This window comes from Macrotis lagotis, chromosome X (genome assembly GCF_037893015.1).
Source record: "Macrotis lagotis isolate mMagLag1 chromosome X, bilby.v1.9.chrom.fasta, whole genome shotgun sequence".
NCBI lineage: Eukaryota > Metazoa > Chordata > Mammalia > Peramelemorphia > Peramelidae > Macrotis > Macrotis lagotis.
In genome coordinates, this window is record NC_133666.1 from 684,038,449 (window position 1) to 684,058,848 (window position 20,400).

The 20,400-nt window shown below is 41.5% G+C and overlaps 1 protein-coding gene across 2 annotated transcripts in view; it reads left to right on the top strand.

Annotated features, from left to right (window-relative positions):
- The window catches only part of DAO (D-amino acid oxidase), a 39,356-nt gene extending 23,072 nt beyond the window's left edge, over positions 1–16,284 (top strand). The window contains exons 7-12 of one of the 2 annotated variants that reach the window (XM_074206092.1): positions 217–321; positions 2,261–2,343; positions 6,949–7,066; positions 7,987–8,085; positions 12,709–12,865; positions 15,438–16,284. In XM_074206092.1, the coding sequence (XP_074062193.1) occupies positions 217–321; positions 2,261–2,343; positions 6,949–7,066; positions 7,987–8,085; positions 12,709–12,840 (537 nt within the window). In that variant the 3' untranslated portion in view covers positions 12,841–12,865; positions 15,438–16,284. Of the gene's footprint in view, positions 1–216; positions 322–2,260; positions 2,344–6,948; positions 7,067–7,986; positions 8,086–12,708; positions 12,866–12,961; positions 14,750–15,437 lie in introns of those variants that run through there. The other variant, XM_074206093.1, reaches the window with a different exon arrangement.
- The last annotated feature ends 4,116 nt before the right edge of the window (positions 16,285–20,400 follow it).

Sequence of the window (20,400 nt, forward strand, 5' to 3'; positions counted from 1 at the left end):
CCCAATTTAGAACCATTTTTTAAAAGGATAATGGAGCATCAGAGTCTGGGGCTGATGGAGTGGGGCTGGACCATGGCCTGGGTCCCCCTTTTTCTCTGCTCTAGCTCCTCCTTCAGTGGAATTTCTCAGCTTCCCAAAGAGGGATGTTTAGGAATAGATAAGAGATGTATTCAGCTGTTCTCTCCTCCCCCCTCCCCATGTACCTTTTGTTCCCAGGTGGCAAGAGAAGGGGCCGACGTCATCATCAATTGCACCGGGGTGTGGGCTGGGAAGCTCCAAGCTGACCCCTTGTTGCAACCTGGACGGGGACAGACCCTCAAGGTGGGTCTGCTGATGGATTGTTGAGTGGAAGTGGTGGTGGTCATTTCCTTGACTACAACCTTAGGATCGAGGACTTGGGGAAGTTGGATCACCCTCTGAGGGCTTCAATGGAAAGTCTTTTAAATAGGATGCTGAAAGAGTTCACTGGAAGGGCTGGCTTGGGAAACTATGGAAAGCAGAGGTAGAAGTTGGAGGGAGGGGCTCCAGCTGGCACCTTAGCACTTTATCCTTAGGAAACTGAGTCAAAGCTAGTAGCCCAGAGGGTAAGCAGCTACCTTGAGTTCACATTACTATGGAGTGCACCTTTCTTTTTTATTATTATCTGGTTTTTTTTAGGTTTTTACAAGGCAATGGGGTTAAGTGGCTTGCCCAAGGCCACACAGCTAAGTGTCTGAGGTTGGATTTGAACCCAGGTCCTCCTGACTCCAGGGCCGGTGCTTCATCCACTACACCACCTAGCCACCCTATTTTTTTTAAAGAAAGACTTTATTTATTTTGAGTTTTACAATTTTCCCCTAATCTTGCTTCCCTCCCCCCACCCCCCACAGAAGGCATTCTGTTAGTGTTTACATTGGTTCCATGGTATACATTGATCTCAGTTGGATGTGATGAGAGAGAAATCAGATCCTTATGGAAGAAATATCAAGTATGAGATAGTAAAATTACATTATAATATAATGCTTTTTTTTTCTAATTTGACAGTAATAGTCTTTGGTCTTTCTTCACAGTCCATAATTCTTTTTTTCTGGATACAGATGGTATTTTCCATTGCAGAGAGCCCAAAATTGTCCCCAATTTTTGCACCGATGGCGAGTCCATCAAGGTTAATCATCACCCCATGTTGCTGTTAGGGTGTACAGTGGTTTCTGGTTCTGCTCATCTCACTCAGCATCAGTTCATGCAAATCCCTCCAGGCTTCCCTGAATTCCCATCCCTCCTGGGTTCTAATAGAACGATAGTGTTCCATCACACACACCTATACCACAGTTTGTTAAGCCATTCCCCAACAGAAGGACATTAACTTAATTTCCAATTTTTTGCCACCACAAACAGGGCCACTACGAATATTTTTGTACAAGTGTTGTTTTTACCCTTTTTATCAACTCTTTAGGGTATAACCCAGTAGTGGTATTTGGAGTGTACCTTTCAAAGGTGATTTAAAAAAAATTAATACCTCGGGGGTGGCTAGGTGGTGTAGTGGATAGAGCACCGGCCCTGGAGTCAGGAGTACCTGAGTTCAAATCCAGCCTCAGACACTTAATAATGACCTAGCTGTGTGGCCTTGGGCAAGCCACTTAACCCCATTACCTTGCAAAAACCTAAAAATAAAAATTAATACCTCTAGTTTTAGGATCAGAAAATTCCTCTTCTTAGGACACAGATTTGAGATAAGTTGGGATATGTGAGGAAGTCAGATTGTTGAAGTGGAGAGGGAACACAATCACACCCAACTCTGACATTTACAAGTTGTCAGGTCACTTCTGTGAACTTCAGTCTCCTTTTCTAAAAAAAAGCCCCATCACTCCAAGTTGTCATAAGGAAAGTCATTTGCAAACATCACAGCACTAGAGAAATAGGAGATAAGATTACAACCCAGACTTTGAAGTGGGAAGTCATGCTCATTTTTTCATTCCTTCCAAGGAGATACTAATGACTTTTTCAGGCTCTGCCACAACTGTCCATCCAGGGAAGTCTAGAGTGAGCTCTACCTGTAGTCTGTGTTGAGAAGAGGAGACTCCCAGGGGAAGCTGAGGAAGCAGGGCCTAAGAGAGCATGTAGCCAATGTAGGCTTCTCCATAAATTGGGACTCTGGTGGGGAGCTTAGGGCACTGGTGACTAATGAATACAGTCCTATTAGAAGTCCAAGAATGGAGTCTCTGGTCATGCCATGTGGGTGAGGCATGAATATCAACAGATCATTCCCTTTTGTTCCATCCAGGTCCTTGCTCCTTGGGTGAAGCACTTCATTATCACTCATGACCCTGATGCTGGGATCTACAAGACCCCATATATCATCCCAGGGTAAGGTGCCAACTTGGGGGTGGGAATAGGGAAAGAGAGGACTTCATGTTCTTTGGTGATGGGGCTGCTCATGAACTGTCTGTCCCCCGAGTCTATTGGCCTCACTCCAGTTTGATGCTTATCCTTCTCTCAGCCATACACAAGGATAGCCAGGGAAGGGAGTTCAGCTTGTCCAATCTAAACATGAATAAATATTCCTTCTGCCATTTCCATACAGCCTCTACATACTGACCTCCAGTGGAGGAGTGGGGAGCCCACTCTCCAGATAACCCATTCCATTTTTGAACTGCTCTCATTTTTCTGACATCAAGCTTAATGTTTCTTTTTTCCAATTACCACCCATTGATCCTAACTCTGTCCTCTCGGGTTAAGTAGAATTGGTGAAAAGTCTCAGCCAATCACACTCTGGAAACAGGGGTAGATTGAACAACAGGCAAATCCATTCTTTTTGGTTTATAATGGTGAAAGCAATAATGATGGTGACACTGATAGTCCAGTTGATGCTGTTGGTGATGATAGTGTTGTTGGTGGTGATGAAGGTGAAGGTAGTGGCCTTGGTGGTGATGTAGGTGTTGGTGGTAAAAGTGATAGTTATAGTCATGGTGTTGGTAGTGGTAGTCATGGTGGTGATAAAGGTGATGATGCTGTTGCTGGTGCTGGTGGTGATGATGATGGGATAGATGGTGATGGTAATGTTTATGGTGATAGTGGTGGTGGTAATGATGGTGGTGATGGAGGTGATGTAATAATTATGGTAGTGGGGACAGTACTCATTGTGGTGATGACAGTGGTAGTGATTATGGTGTTCATGTTGGTGATGATGGTGGCATTGATAGTGATGTAGGTGTTGTGGTAAAAGTGATAGTTGCCATGGTGCTGTTAGTGATGCTGATATTAGTGGTGGTGGTAATGGTGATGGAGGTGAGCTGGAGGGTCATAGTCATGGTAGGTAGTAATCTTATAGTTAAAATAGAGGTGATGGTGATGGTGGAGATGACAGTAATGGTGATGGTGACAGTGATAGTCATGTTCATGGTGATGGAAATGATATTATTGAGTGGTGATAGTGATAGTTCTGGTGATAGTGTTCATGATGGTGGTGATGGTAGCCAGCTCAGGTGCTGGAAGCATGAAAGTGGTGGAAATGGCAGTGAAGATGATGACAATAGGCAAGGCCCCAAAATGTCCCGTCTCCAACCTGCATTTCCAATTAGATCCCATCCTCCTCCCTTCGCTGTACTTGATATTTCAGTCAAACTACTATGCCCACTGTTCCATATTTACCCACCTCTCTTCTTTGGTTCACACTGTTCATTGTAGCTGGAATATTCTATTCACTCTCAATCTATTAATTTCTTGCCATGATGTAGAAGCCAACTCAGATAAATTCACCTTCGTGAAGCCCTCCTTTTGACTGATGAAGATTTTCCCTTTGTCCTTCACAGAAGTCTATTCTTATGCTCTTTTATGAGCCTTTCATAAAATATTATGAATACCCATTCCTTACTGCATGGATACTTATAAATTTTCATTTTAATAAACAATAATTCATATTTTTCACTCCATGGGCTGTTTTCTTACCATTATGAAAAGCTTCTTCAGCTGTCACCACTACTATTACCATCATCTCCACCATCAACATCACCACCATCTTAATTATTACCATCACCACCAGGACCATCATGATCTCCTCCATCACCATTATTGCCATCATGATAGGTGCTGGTGAATGTTTAACAACCAGCTCTCCAGGGAAAATATGTGTGCATGAGGCACTTTTTTTTTACTTTGTTTCCATGTTGTACCTTGATCCAAATTGGGTGTGATGAGAGAGAAATCATATCCTTAAAGAGAAATCTAAGAGGTAACAAGATCAAACAATAAGATATCTGTTTTTTTCCTAAATTAAGGGGAATAGTCCTTGCACTTTGTTCAAACTCCACAGCTCCTTATCTGGATACAGATGGTACTCTCCTTTGCAGACAGCCCAAAATTGTTCCTGATTGTTGCACTGATGGAATGAGCAAGTCCTTCAAGGTTGAACATCACTCCCATGTTGCTGTTAGGGTGTACAGTATTTTTCTGGTTCTGCTCATCTCACTCAGCATCAGTTCATGCAAATCCCTCTAGGTTTCCCTGAAATCCCGTCCCTCCTGGTTTCTAATAGAACAATAGTGTTCCATGACATACATATACCACAGTTTGCTAAGCCATTCCCCAATTGAAGGACATTTACTGGATTTCCAATTCTTTGCCACCACAAACAGGGCTGCTATAAATATTTTTGTACAAGTAATGTTTTCACCCTTTTTCCTCATCTCTTCAGGGTATAGACCCAGTAGTGGTATTGCTGGGTCAAAGGGTATGCACATTTTTGTTGCCCTTTGGGCATAGTTCCAAATAGCTCTCCAGAGGGGTTGGATGAGTTCACAGCTCCACCAACAGTGTAATAGTGTCCCAGATTTCTCAAATCCCTTCAAACAATGATCATTATCCTTCCTGGTCATACTGGCCAATCTGAGAGGTGTGAGGTGGTACCTCAGGGAAGCTTTAATTTGCATTTCTCTAATAATTAATGATTTAGAGCATTTTTTCATATGGCTATGGATTACTTTGATCTCCTCATCTGTAAATTGCCTTTGCATATCCTTTGACCATTTGTCAATTGGGGACTGGCTTTTTGTTTTAAAAATATGACTCAGTTCTCCGTATATTTTAGAAATGAGTCCTTTGTCAAAATCATTAGTTGTAAAGATTGTTTCCCAATTTATTACATTTCTTTTGATCTTGGTTACATTGGTTTTATCTGTGCAAAAGCTTTTTAATTTAATGTAATTGAAATCATCTAATTGGTTTTTGGTGATGTTCTCCAACTCTTCCTTAGTCATAAACTGCTCCCCTTTCCATAGATCTGACAGGTAGACTAGTCCTGGATCTTCTAATTTGCTTATAGTATTGTTTTTTATGTCTATGTCCTGTAACCATTTGGATCTTATCTTGGTAAAGGGTGTGAGGTGTTGGTCTAATCTAAGTTTCTTCCATACTAACTTCCAATTTTCCCAGCAGTTTTTATCGAAGAGGGAGTTTTTATCCCGATGGCCAGACTCTTTGGGTTTATCAAACAGCAGATTACTATAATCATCTCCTGCTTTTGCACCTAGTCTATTCCACTGATCCACCACTCTCTTTCTTAGCCAATACCAAACAGTTTTGATGACTGATGCTTTATAATATAATTTTAGATCGGGTAGTGCTAAGCCACCTTCTTTTGCACTTTTTTTTCATTAAGCTCCTGACAATTCTTGACTTTTTATTTCTCTATATGAATTTACTTACAATTTTTTCTAACTCATTAAAGTAATTTTTTGGAATTTTGATTGGTAGGGCACTAAACAGGTAGTTTAGTTTTGGTAGAATTGTCATTTCTATTATAGTAGCTCTACCTATCCATGAGCAGTTGATATTTGTCCAGTTATTTAAATCTAATTTAATTTGTGTGAGAAGTGTTTTATAACTGTTTTCAAAAAGATTCTGAGTCTGTCTTGGCAAATAGACTCCCAAATATTTTATATTGTCTGAGGTTACTTTGAATGGGATTTCTCTTTCTAGCTCTTCCTGCTGTTTCTTGCTAGACATAGAAAAGTTGAGGATTTATGAGGGTTTATTTTATAACCTGCAACTTTGCTAAAATTGCTAATTGTTTCCAGTAGTTTTTTAGATGATTTCTTGGGATTCTCTAGGTAGACCATCATGTCATCTGCAAAGAGTGAGAGTTTTGTCTCTTCCTTCCCAATTCTAATTCCTTTAATTTCTTTTTCTTCTCTAATTGCTGATGCTAACATTTCTAATACAATATTGAAGAGTAGTGGTGATAATGGGCATCCTTGTTTCACCCCTGATCTTATTGGGAATGCCTCTAGCCTCTCCCCATTGAATATAATGGTTGTTGATGGTTTCAGATAGATACTGCTAATTATTCTAAGGAACAGTCCATTTATTCCTACACTCCAATGAGGCACTTTTAAGTTTGATCTGCTTTATGAACATTTCCCCTTCACTTTCTCAAGTCTATACAATCAATGAAATGGTAAATCAATTCCTGATTTTGTAGTATTTGATGATTTCATGCTCTCGATGAAAATTTAACAATTAGCACTTGTGAGCTGGTTGAGCTTGGTTCCAACCTAGTGATGGTGCCAGTTCACCAAAGTTTCTCCTCTCTGAGAGCAGATCATTCTCTGTTTTTCTTATCATGGATTTTCACCTTATAGACAGTCTTCCAGGAAAGGACTTTATTCATTTGGTGAGAAGTAGGCATATTCTATTTATCTCTGTGTGTCCTATTTTCTTACTGCAAAGACTGTGAACTTGTTAGGGGAGGGGCTATGTCTCATCTAACTATTCTGTTCATTCCAGAGTCCTATAAAGTGCTCTTCATGCAATAAATATTTAGTAAATATAATTTATTTCATTAGTTAGTTAAAATGGTGGTGATGAGGTTGATGGAGAAAATGAAATCAATGTTAGTGGGAGAAATGATGAGAGCAGGGAACTAGGGACTTAGGGCTCACCACTTCACTACCATCTTCCTCCCTCCTCTCTCAGGAGCCAGACAGTCACCCTGGGTGGCATTTTTAAATTGGGAAACTGGAGTGAGAATAATGATTCTGAAGACCACAACACCATTTGGGAAGGCTGCTGCTCCTTGGACCCCACACTTAGGGTAAGGCAGAACCAATGCATCTTCCACCTCCTACATTGCTCACTCGGCCCTGTGGCCCCTGAAGCCCCAGGGAGGCTCAAAAACATGGATAAATTGGGGGAATTTTTCATGAGGATGAGAAAGGAGCTTGATATTCATCAAACAGGGAACATACCAGTTATGCTAAGGGTGATTATCATTAGAGATTTAACTAGGAATTTTTTGCAAGTAGATTGAGGTGGGGATAGTTTTGAGTAATGATGCTATTATTACCTGATTGATCTTGGGTAAGTAATTTTCTCTTCAGGGACTAAATTTCATCACCTGTAAAAATGAATGATTGTGTAGAGCTTTCCTGGGGCATGGTCACCAGGGAGAGGAACTATATCTGAGACTCAATGAGCTTTTTACTCTGCTGAAAGACTGACTTCTGTTGGGGAGGTAGATGTGGGTGTGGCCATCAGAGGGAAGAAACATCCCCCAAGATTGGCACTCTCTAAATTTCAGTACTGAGGAAAGGACTCAGTTGCTCCACCCTAGTTATAAGTATGGTCTTGACCAAGAGCTAATGAGGTCCCCAAGTCCAGGTGATATCTCAGTTCTCAACCCCATTAGCTTATGAGCAAATTCCATCCCTCCACTTTGATTTGTCTTTCCAAGGGGTATTTCCATTCTCAAGGCCAGCTACTCATCTTCAGTCTCTCATCATAGAGCTGAAAAGAATCTTAGAGACCATCTAAGTTCAGCTCTCTAATTTTACAAAAAAGAAAAACTGAGGCTTAAAGTTGTTAAGTGACTTGCCTAAAGTTACATAGGAATACATATGATAACACATTTATTTCCCCCCCAAATTTCCTTTCTCCCAAATAACAATTACAACACACACACACACACACACACACACAAACACACATCCAAGTTACCTTAGCTTTTTATTTCAGAATGCAGACATCGTGGGTACATGGAGTGGTTTACGGCCAGTTCGATCCCAAGTTCGACTGGAGAGAGAGAAGCTGTCACGTGGGCCCTTCAAGGCAGAGGTAGGGTCTCCTGAAGCCAGAAGTCCTTCCAAAGAACTTTTCACCCCATCCCTGGGAATAGGGTAACTCTTTAGCTTGGGAAATTGAGGTCCTAGGAAGGTGACTTGCCCAAAATCATAAAATGGGAATGTGAGGGGTAGTAAACAAGGAATCCTTGGGGTATTCTTTGTTTTGACAAAGTAATGGCGTTACATGACTTGCCCAAGGTCACACAGATAGGTAATCATTAAGTATCTGAGGTCAGATTTGAACTCAGATCCTCCTGCCTCCAGGGCTGGTGCTCAATCCACTGAACTACCTATTGCTCTGGGGTATTCTTTTATAGAAAAAAATTTATATGTTTTTTATTCATGTCTTTTAAAATATCAGTATAGTTTTCTCCTCCTCCTCCCAGAGAGTATATATATTCCATACAACAAATAGTATTCTTTTAGTTACAAAGAAAAGGAACAAAACTGATAAATATATTGAAAAAATTTGGAAAATATGTATCTCCCACTCCTGCCAGGGGGAGTGGCAGGTGGCAGTAGATGGATCCTAGAGTCAGGAAGATCTGGGTTCAAATGTAGCTTCAGGTACTTCCTGATTTGTGACAAGTCACTTCACCTTTGTCTGTCTCAGTTTCCTCATCTGTAAAATAGGGATCACAGTGGCACCTACCTCCCAAAGTGGTTGTGCCAGTCAAAGATATAATATTTGTAAAGTGCACAGTACTTCTCTTCATGACTGTTCTTTTAAATTTTGCAACATTTGACTTCAGTGTGTATATCATTGTTCTTTCCATTTCCATTGTTGTGGTCATTGTATACGGTATTTTCTTGGTTCTGCTTGACTTCACTTTGCATCTGTTCTGATAGATCTTTCCCACATTTCTCTGTATTCATCAGACACATCATTGTGTTACTTTTTGTTATTGAGTTGTTTCAGTGACATCTGATTCTCCATGACCCCATGGGGTATTCTTGGCAAAGATACTGAAGTGGTTTGCCTTTTCCTTCTTCAGCTCATTTTGTAGATGAAGAAACTGGGGTAAACAGGGTGAAGTGACTTGTCCTGGATCACACATCTAGTAAGTGTCTGAGGCTAGATTTGAACTCAGGAAGATGAGTCTTCTTGACTCTAAGCCTAGCCCTCAATCCACTGTGGTACCACCTAAATGTCCATCACATCATTTGTAACGGCACAGTAATATCCCATTGCCTTCATATGCCACAATTAGCCCTCCTCCAGTTAATGGTTATCTACTTTGTTTCCAATGTTTTGCAATCACAAAAAGTACTATTCTATGGTAAACATTTTAGTGAATATGGGGATTTGCTTCTTATCCATAGCCTCCTTGGTATATAAACCAGTAATAGAATTTCTTAAGTCAAAAATTATGGATATTTTAGTCACTTTATTTGCAAAATTCTAAATTGCTTTCCAAAATGATTAGACCAATTCACAGTTTCATCTGCAAGGCACTAGTATGCCTTCTACAATTTCACCAATTGAATGTTGTCATCTTTGACACCTTTGCCAATTGGCAGAGTGCGAGGGAAACACAGGGTTGTTTTGATTTACCTCCCTTTTATTACTAGTGATTTTAAGTTATTTTTTTTTGTTTTTGTAAGGCAATAGGGTTAAGTGACTTGCCTAAGGTCACTAGGTAATTATATTAAGTATCTAAGGTCAGATTTGAACTTAGGTCCTCCTGACTCCAGGGCTGGCGCTCTATTCACTGTGCCACCTAGCTGCCTATTACTAGTAATTTTGAGCATTTTTTTCATGAGGTTATAAATCCCTTGTAACTCATTTGAGAATTCTTTGCTCATATTTATCTACTGGTGAATGGTCCTTGGATCTATGGAAGAACTGGATTTCTGAATCAACCCCAATGATGTCTGCAGAGGCACAGACCTGAGTCCTAGTCCTTCCCAATTGATTTAGTCTCTAGGTGGATGAGCAATGTGGTTGGGTTCCATTCCTATCCACAACCTTGATGATTGGTGATGATCCTAAGACCCAATTCTTCAACTGTAAACAGAAATTGAGTTGGACTAAATTCCAGTCAGTTGAGATCCATGAGCTTTGAGAGACACTATGGTGTAGGGATGGCTGGATTTTTATGTTGGAAAGGCCTGGCTTTCATTCCCATGTTGGCCATGTAATACTTGGAGGACCCTGAACAAGGTACTTGCTCATTCACAAAATGAAGGGTTTGTCTGAGAAGTTCCTTTTGACTCTATATTGAGGAGCCTAAAAATTAATAACTGACATTTCCATTGACCCCTGAAGTTTTTTTCAGAGCTTCACATCCATGATCTCATTTGAGACTCACAACAGTCAATAGTAGGTATTATTGTCTCCATTTTACAGATGAGGAAACTGAGGTCTGAAAAGTGAGGTTACTCTCCCAAGTTCATATAGGCACTGAGTGGCAGAAGGAGTATTTGAACCCAGGATCTCTCACACTAAACCCAGTGCTGTTTCCCACTATACCATATTACCTGAACAGGAGAAATGGGATAGTATGGATTCCACCTTCAGGTATAAAGGAGATTCCTATGTAGGGTGGTAGGTGGATGTAGATGGCTTCTGAAGATCCCTCCTAGTCAGAGATGCTAAGATTTTACATGTCTAGGATTTCATATCTATAGAAGGAAGCCACTAGATAAAGTAATTTTTTGGGGGGGGTAATGGGAGAATGGTGGGACAGAACTCATTTGAATTTCTTTCATGGTTGTAAAGGATCTGTCTTGACCAACTGAAGCCAGTCCCCTGGGCCCAGGTTCATCAGGGGAGTTTTCATTCATTATTCTGCCACCTTTGTCCTATCTCTTCCTGTTTTCATGCCAGGTGGGGCCATGGGTTTACTCAGGCTATAATGACTGTTACCAGATCCAACACATTGATATCCACCATTCATAACAAGCTGACTAATGACTGTATTTGAAAGCAGAAAGTTCTGGGTTCAAATCTTGTCTCAACTATGTGTCCCTGGGAAAGTCATTTAACTTTTGTGAGCCTCAGTTTCCTCCTCAGTAAAATGAAGAAGCTGAACTCAAACTTTAACTCAAACTCAAAACTCCTAGCTTTAAATCTCTGATCCTGCTAACTTGGATTTTTGAGTTGGAAGAAACTTTAAAGATCATGTGGTCCAGTGACCTTATTTTACATAAGAGGAAACTGAGTCTCAGAGAGAGAAGGGAATGACTTGTCCAAGGTTAAGGAAGTAAAAGTTTTGGGATGACTCAGAAAGCTTCCATTTCAGATGAAAACTTGGCTCAGTCTCTGGTATCCAGGTAGATGTTCAGGACAGGGGGTGAAGGCTTAGGGGATTGCTTAGAAATTATCATCATGCTTTTCATTTGACCCAAATGGGACTTGACCAAAGCAGTGGAATTCAATTTTTAAAACAGTCATATAAAAATTTAGTGAAAGAAAAGATTATAATTTTAATGAAAATAGGGCCCCATGGAGTGTGATTCAATTGAGTTGAAATCCCATTCCTATTTTAGCTTAGAAATGACCCTGAGTCACAATTCTTGGAAAGGCACCAGAATCCCAAAGAAGGCTGAGCAGAATCAGGCTTAATTTAGAGAGATAATCCTTTCCTCTCTTCCCCCAGTCCCCAATCCAATTAATGCAGAACACTCAGAGCTAAGGTATGAAGTAAGGTATTGGATGTCCTGAAAGTGAGGTGCAGATGGATGTCCTGGGGCTGGAGGGTGCCACACATTGACTGAAATAGAGGATGTAGGAGACCTGGGGGCTGAGAATGGAGAGGATACCTTCTTCCAATATCATCCTGCCCTTCTCTGTCCCTGAGAGTCTTAGAGTTTAAACAACTTGTCCAAGGTCACACAGTCAGAATGTGTCAAAGGTGAGACTTGAACCCATGTTTTCTTGACTTCAAAGTCAGTTCTCTATCCACTGACTCATACAGAATGTCAAAATTGAAAGGGCAAGAGTTGGGAGAGGTCTTGGGATAAGGAAGGTCAAGTCTGGGAGTGACCATAGAACAGGAAATATCAGAGCTGGGAGGGGTCTTAGATAATGATAATAATGTTTATCCTTCATTCTCGAAGAAGACCACAACATCAGGGAGAAGATGCCATGACAAGCACATGAATTGGATTGGGGGGGGGGGTTTGCTATGCTAAATCACCAGCCTCACTTTCTCTTCCAGAGCCAACTGGGTCCTGACTGGAGATGGCCCTGGATGTGAGGCAATCAGGGTTAAGTGACTTGCCCAAGGCCACACAGTTATTAAATGTCTGAGGTTTGATAGAACAGGGGATGTTAGAGCTGGGAGGGACCTTAGAATAAGGGATGTCAGGACTGAAAGGAGCCTTAGAATAGGGATTGACAGGTCTGGGAGGGGTCTCAGAGGGAATGTCAGGTTTGGGAGGGATCTTAGCAGAGCTGGCGTAAAGAATTTCCATCCATGAGTACAAATTATAACTATTCCATCAGAGATGAGGGAGGTAGTTGAAGCTTAAAGAGATTCAGCAACTTGCCCATGGTAAGCAGAACTCTCTGAATACACTGATCTCTATGGATCAGAGAAAAATTTTCTCTCCTCTTCTGTTACTTCCCAGCAACAGACTCAGTGATCACTACACCTCTTGGTTCTTTCAGATCATTCATAACTACGGCCACAGTGGTTATGGACTCACCATCCATTGGGGCTGTGCCTTGGAGGCTGCCAAGCTCTTTGGGCAAATCCTAGAAGAAAGGAAGCTGCCCAGTGTTCCTCCTTCTCACCTCTGAAGGTACCTGGATCTCAGTCTCCAAAGTGAGTCATTCTCCATCATTCCAACCCCCTTCCCTTGACTCAATCAACCAGTGGATTCAGATGATTTCTTCACACCCTCCTCTTCCTCATCCCTAGTTCTTCGTGCCAAGAAGCCAGGGCCTGAGAAAAAATGAGGAATGAGAAGTATTCTCCTACTAGCCAGAATATGCAACCCTAGATTTCCATGGGTCAATGGGTCCACTGATGAAAATAAAGACTTCTTTCCTGGATATTGAGAAAGACAGAATGAAAAGAATGGAATGTCTGTCTAAAGATTTTCATCCATGAGGAGAGTGCAAAGAAAACTTAGCAGACATTTTGTCTGTTTGTGGGATCATGGATTTAAAGTCGGATGAGACTTCAGAGGCAATCTAGGCCAATCCTCCTCAGATGAGGAAACTGAGGCCTAGAGAGGTGATTGTTCAAGTTCACACCAATAGTGTTAGATATGGGATCTACACTCAGAATCACAAAATATTAGAGCCATAAGAGGCCTTAGAGACCATCTAGTCCAATGCTTCCATTTTATAGATGAGAAAACTGAGGGAAACCTATAGGGGGAAGTTGACTTATCAAAAGTCACACAACTGGTTCTAAAAGGCAAATCTGTTAACTCCTAAGTGAGGGTATTTCTTACTAGACCACACTGCATAGGGCTGGTGGGAGAGCAGAACCAGATGTCCCAAGTTTTAAAGAACAGAAATGTGGAGAGACTGGAATCAAGAACAGAGAAGGACCATCCCATGTCCTAGATTTCTGGGGTCCTGAGCCAGCCAACTCAGCCTTGTGACACCAACAGTTCTTGCCTGGCCCTCATTCCAACCCCTTGGAAGCACCACTCCACATGGAAACAGTTGGGGAAAAAACCAACTAATTCACTAAATAACCTCCTTATTTGAGAATCAGGAATTAATGTCTTCTGGCCCTGTACCATTGGGGATGACTAATGGGAACCTGGATGTTTAACCAAAAAATAAACAGAATGATCGTTTTCCTGGAGCTAAAGGCACTCTCCTTTATGAGGTGTCTGACTTGCCTTGCAGAGAAAAGGGGGCATTTGAGGATAAGGGGGTGGCTGGGAAAGGAACTAACCCCCGGTCCCTGCTGCTAATAACTGGGATTTAATTGGCTTCCCTCATACAATCATTGAATGTCTGAGCAGGGAGGGGGCTTAGAACAGGGGATGTCAGAACTGGAAGGAGACTTAGGCCAGAGAATGTAAATATAAGCCTCTGGGCCTCAGTTTCCTGATTCGTAAAATGAGGATGTTGGACTAAATGTCTTCTAAGGTCTAAATCCAATGATCTTGATATTCAAGCTTAGACTTAATTTAGAACATAGATAATTAAGTCTGTAAGGGACCTTAGAGATCAGCTAGCCCAAACCCTTCACTTCCCAGATGGGGACCTGGTATCACAGACATGGAAGTGAGTATTTCTCACTGTCACAGGGTTAGTAAATGATGGCAAAATGAGAACTCAGTCAATTCTTCCAACCCCAGAGTCTAGGTACCTGGCTCCTGAACCCGCATGTTTTCATTTCTTCCTTTCTCTCCCTACTGCCCTCCTAACTTAGCCATTGAGCCCATTCCACTTAATCCACAGATCATTGGGCAAATCTCCTGTGGTCTTAATGGAGAGATCTGTCTTGTCCTGCCCTTGAGCTGCACATTTTTCATGTTCTCTCATAGGAACAATTCTTGTATGAGCTGATAAAACCTTTATGAAGAATCAAGTGTGCCCACTGTAGGCTGACTGCAGGGCACAGTCTATAGAAGTCATCACAAGGGACTTGGATCAACCACATTCTGGTATCTAGAATAGGGGAGGCTGCTACATCTGAATGCTTTTTTAATATTTTTATTTATCTTTTTGCAAGGCAAATGGGGTTAAGTGGTTTGCCCAAGGCCACACAGCTAGGTCATTATTAAGTGTCTGAGGCTGGACTTGAATTCCTGACTCCAGGGACAGCGCTCTATCCACTGCATCACCTAGCCACCCCTTCTTTTTATATTTTTATTTATTTATTTTTTCATCTGAATGCTTTTAAAAAAACACTTTAAGTTTTTATTTTGTCAGGATCAAATAGGTGAGGAAAGTGAATCTGAACTGGTAACTAGCTAGCGTTTAACGAGAAATCCTTAAGAATGGGGCATCCAAGGGGGCGGCTAGGTGGCACAGTGGATAGAGCACCGGCCCTGGAGTCAGGAGGACCTGGGTTCAAATCTGAGCTCAGACACTTAATAATGACCTAGCTGTGTGGCCTTGGGCAAGCCACTTAACCCCACTGCCTTGAAAAAAATCTAAAAAAAAAAAAGAATGGGGCATCCAAGTTTCAAAAACAAGAAAGATTCAACTGGACTCATACCTATTGCCCATAGAACACTTTCTGGGTCTTTTCTGTAAATTCTGAGTTCAGGTTATGAAATCATTTCCCCAAAACTAGTTTGAAGCCTACCTTTTCTTTGACCTTTCATAGAAACTTAGTGTATAAAGAGTTATAATGCTAAGAGCTGGAAGAGACATTGTTGAATCAATCTAGTCTAATTACTCCCTCTCCCCTTATTTTACAGGTGAGGAAACTGAGTCCCAGAGAGGTTTGGTGACTTGCCCATAGTCACAGAGGTAGTGTGAAAGCCAGGATTCATACCTGCATCCTTTGTCTCTCACTCCAATATTCAATATCACAAGTCATTCTGCTTTTTGATTTAGTTTTCAAAAGTTGGGTTTCACAATCAACCAGCTTCTCTTTGAAATCTTTCTGATGCTGCTACCTTTTATGAATAACATGAACCAAGAGAGAATCTTTTTTCCCTCAAACGAAGCTCTGTTCCTTTGTGAAACATTGTTTTAAAATTTTTAATCTATATTTACTTCAAGGTCATGGTCTGAGATGATAGGCAGGACTCCAAAAGAACTTGTTCTGCTGAAGCATTGGGCTGAATCTAAGAAGATGAAATTTAACAAGAATCAATTTAAAGTCTTAAACTTGGGTTAAAAAAATCAACTAGTTAAGGAATCTTGTTTAAGCAGCAGCTTGTCTGAAAAAAAGATCTGGGGGTATTAGAGGATCATAAGTTCACTATGAATTAGCAAAGTAATATGGCAATGCCCCCTCCAAAAAACCCCTATTAGGGTTCTGACTGACATTGGCATAGGCATCACTGACAAGAACAAGAGGGTGACAGGCTGATTGCCTAGGGCTTTTTTCAGACTACAGCTAGGAAATTGGATTTGGTTCTGGGTGCCATAGTTAAGAAGGGTCTTTATAAGCCAGAGAGTGTCAGAGAAGACAATCAGGAAGGAAGGAAGGAAGGAAGGAAGGAAGGAAGGAAGGAAGGAAGGAAGGAATGAGAGAGAGAGAAAGAGAGAGAGAGAGAGAGAGAGAGAGAGAGAGAGAGAGAGAGAGAGAGAGAGAGAAGGAAGAAGGGAAGAAAGGAAAGGAAGGGAATAAGGAAGGAATGAGAGAGGGGAAGAAGGGAGGAAGGAATGAAAAAAAGGAGAAAAGGAGGAAAAGAGGGAAAGGAAGGAGAGGGAGGAAGGAAAGAAAGAAGAAAGGGGAAAGGAAGGGGAGAGGGAATGAGAGAAGAAAGGAAGGGAAGAAGAAAGAAATGGAAGAAAGGGAGGAAAAAAGGGAAAGAAAAGGGAGAGGGAAGGGAGGAAGGAAGGAAAGGGGGAAAGAAGGAAGGAGAGAGGGGGAAGTTAGCAAGGAGGGAAGAAAAGAAGGAAGAAGGGAGGAAAGGAAGGGGAGAGGGAAGGAATAAGAGAGAAGAGGAAGAAGGAAGAAGGGAGAAAAGAAGAAGGAAAAGAAGAAGGAAAAGGAGGAAAGGGAGGATGAAGCCAAGACAGTGGAATGGAAACAGAAAGAAAGAGAAGAATTCATTAGTGATAATGTGTTAAAGCTAAGCACTTTACAAATATTATTTGATGGTGAAGGGTACAACATGAAGTCAACTGAAGGATCTTGGAAGGTTCAGCCTGAAAAAGAGCCTGGGGAGGAAGGAGACATGATTGTTGTCTTCAGCCATCTGAAAAGCTGTTAAATGAAAGGGAGATCAGACTTGTTCCCCCTAACCCAGAGTGGAGAACCAGGAATAATGGGTGCTTGGTGTCAGCACTTGGTGCTGTCCCAAGGAAGGGACTGCTACTAGAGCTGGTAGCTCCCCTCCAGAGTCGTGCTAGGAAATATTAAGCATTAAGTAAGCAACTGGTTGAGAGAAGGAGGTGGGGGGGGGGGAGTAGTAAGAGGTGAATGCCCTAGATGCACCCTACATATGTTTAAATTTAATTTGTATTCTTAATACTTTCTCCAACACCTTCTTGAGACAATCTATGAAAAATAAATCAAACCCGGATGTGCAGAATTTTATAGCGCTGATGATTTCCAAGATGGAAATGCTCACACCAAAACTCTCTAGAGTCAATGCCAGCTGGCTCCCCCTTGCTCCTCTCTTAATGGAAGTCTTCAAGTAGACGATAGATAGCTCTTTGTCAAGAACAGTGTAGAGGGGATTCCTTCTGGATGGGGGTTTCACCTGCAGAGACACTGAGGACTCTTCCAGCTGTTAAATTCTGGAGTTTGGGGATTTCCTACTAGTTGATGTCCATCTGCCTTGCCTTGGAAGGTAGCCACATTTTTAAAAAGACTTCCATAAACCAGAGAGCTTATGGAAGACAGTCAGGATGATGAAGGGACTGGAGGCAGGCCTTATGTTGAAGGAACTGAAGATGTTTGGTCTTAAGAAGCAGAAAATTATTAGGGGTTGGGGAGGGAGTGATATGATGGCTGTGTTCAAGCACCTGAACAGCTGTTACATCAAAGTAACATCTTTTACTTGGTTCCAGAGAATAGAACCTGGAAAAATGAATGGAAAGTGCTAAGAGAAAGATGGAGTTTTGGAGAAGGAGACAATTGCTAAATCCTGGAGATGTCCAAACGTGGATTGGGTTGGCTTGGCTGGTGGTGACTTCCCTCTTTGGAGGTTTTCAAGCACAGACTGGCTAGATACAGGGAATTGTGTAGAGGGGGATATTGTTGAAGCAGGAATTGGATAGATGGTCCTTGAAGCTATTTTTTATGTCAAACTGAGTCTTCATGATTCCTAGTTACAACTGGCATTTATTTAGGGCTTTCATGTTTGCAAAGTCACTTAATCATGTTTGCCCCAGTTTCCTCATCTGTAAAATGATTTGGAGGAAGAAATGGCAAACCATTTCGGTATCTTTGCTCTGAAAACCCCATGGATAGGATTGATATGCCATGGTCCATGGGGTCACAAAGATTCAGGCACTTCCTATCTATATATATGACCTATGGCAAGTCACTAGCCCTGATTGTCTCAGTTTCCTCAACTCTAAAATGGCTTGGAGGAGGAAATGGCCAACCAGTCCAGTATCTTTGCCAAGAAAACCCCAACAGGGTCACAAAGAATTGAGCAGGACTTAAGTGACTGAATAACGACAATTACAAATATTACCTCATTTGATCGTCACAAGAAGTCTGGAAGAAGGGTACTCTTATTACCCCCAGATTTCAATGACATTGGAGGCGAGAGGGAAACTTACCACTTTACAAAGGTCTACCTTTATCATATGTCAAGATATCATTCTCTTGGTGTCACTAGTCCTCTTAAAGAGGATGCTTAGCAACAAATGAGGAAATTGAGACTTGCTCAGGATTACACAGCTAGGAAGAGTCCAAGGCAAGATTTGAACTCGTCTTCCTGATTCCAGCACTCTATCCACTGTGCTAGTCTGGCATCCAGGGCCAGTATTTGACACTATTTACATTTTTTCAGCTTAAAATCATGGGTAGATGTAGAATAATGATAAAGATGACTGTGGAGTCAGATGAGCCAGGCACTGTCATTTAAAATCTGTATGACTTTGGACAAGTCCCTTCCCCTCTTTCATCCTCAGCCTCCTTCTCTGTAAAATAAGAAGGTAGGAACTGATGATGTTCTTTGATGTTTTGTTCTCCTGGTTATTTGCATGTCATCTTCTTTATTTACTTATTTATGTTTTATGTTTTTTTATTTTTGCAAGGCAAATAGGGTTAAGTGGCTTGCCCAAGGCCACACAGCTAGGTAATTATTAAGTGTCTGAGACCGGATTTGAACCCAGGTACTCCTGACTCCAAGGCCAGTGCTTTATCCACTACACCACCTAGACACCCCTTGTCATCTTCTTTAAAAAGTGTGCACCTGTATGTTTTTAAATTTCTTTTCTAGAAAGCAGGATTATAGGAACAGAGAGCTTGAGGGGACCTGACAGGCCATTGAGTCCAAATCTCCTTATGGTACAAAGGAGAAAACAAACTCTTGAATAGCTCTCAGAGCCCAACAGACACTGTTGGACTGAAGGGAATGACCACTAAATGGGAAACTCTTCAATAAGAGGGTCTGTCGCTTTCCAAAACTGCAGATCTATACATGATGCTGATCTCTTATCTGGCAAATGAGGGGTTATTCCAAAGACCTAAACTCCTTTCAAGAAAGATATTCTACATGGAAGCCAGGTAACATAGTGGACAGAGCATCAGCCCTGGAGTCAGGAGGACCTGAGCTCAAATCCAATCTCAGACCCTTAATACTTACATAGTATGACCTTGGGGAAGTCACTTAAGCAAAACCAAATAAATAAATAAATAAATACATGAAGATGCTCTGAGAAGGGAGCAAACCAAGAGAACATTGGACACAATAACGACAACATTGTGAGTTGAACATCTGTGATGGATGCAGCTGCTCTCAGCAGCTCAGAGAGCTAGGACAATCCTGAGAGATCTGTTATTGACAATGCTATCCACATCCAGACCAAAAAAAAAGCAAAAAAACCCCAAACTAAAACAAAAAAAACCCTTACAGAATCTGAATGAACACTATGTTCATTTTTTATAAATTTCTCTTATGCTCTTCCTTCCTATCCCCTGGTTTTCTTTTCTTTCCTTTAGTCCTAATTCCTCATACAGAAAACGACTAATATGTAAACATGCTAAATACAAATATATAAAAAAGGTACTCTGAATTTTGATACGAGTTCCCTTGTCTTCTGCTATCATCATTGCCCCCTGCCCCTTCCCCAGAAACCCTGTTACCCACCATAGGCAACACTGCCATGAAATACTGGTTTCCATGTGGTGAAAGCCCATCTGACCCATACATCTTGCTGTTCTAGAGGGAAAATCCACATGCCTCATATTACCTAGGAGAGCTCAGTCACCCGATCATAATTAGAAATGCTGTCAAGCCTCAGCCCCAGGCTGCTGGGTATTCCTGATGGCAGGGTTGGGGAGGGGGGAGAAGAGAAAGAGAAAAAGGAGAGAGAAGGAGAAAGAAGGGAAGAAAGGAGAAGAAAAAAGAGAAAGAGAAGAGAGATGATAAGAAAGGGAACAGAGAGAAAGAAGAGAGAGATAAAAGGAATGAGAAAAAAGATGAATGAGAAAAATAGAGTGAAGACAGAAAGTGAGAGGGAGGAGAGGGAGGGATGGAGGAAGAAAGGGAAAAGAGGAAAGAGAGAAGAGAGAGATGGAGGGAA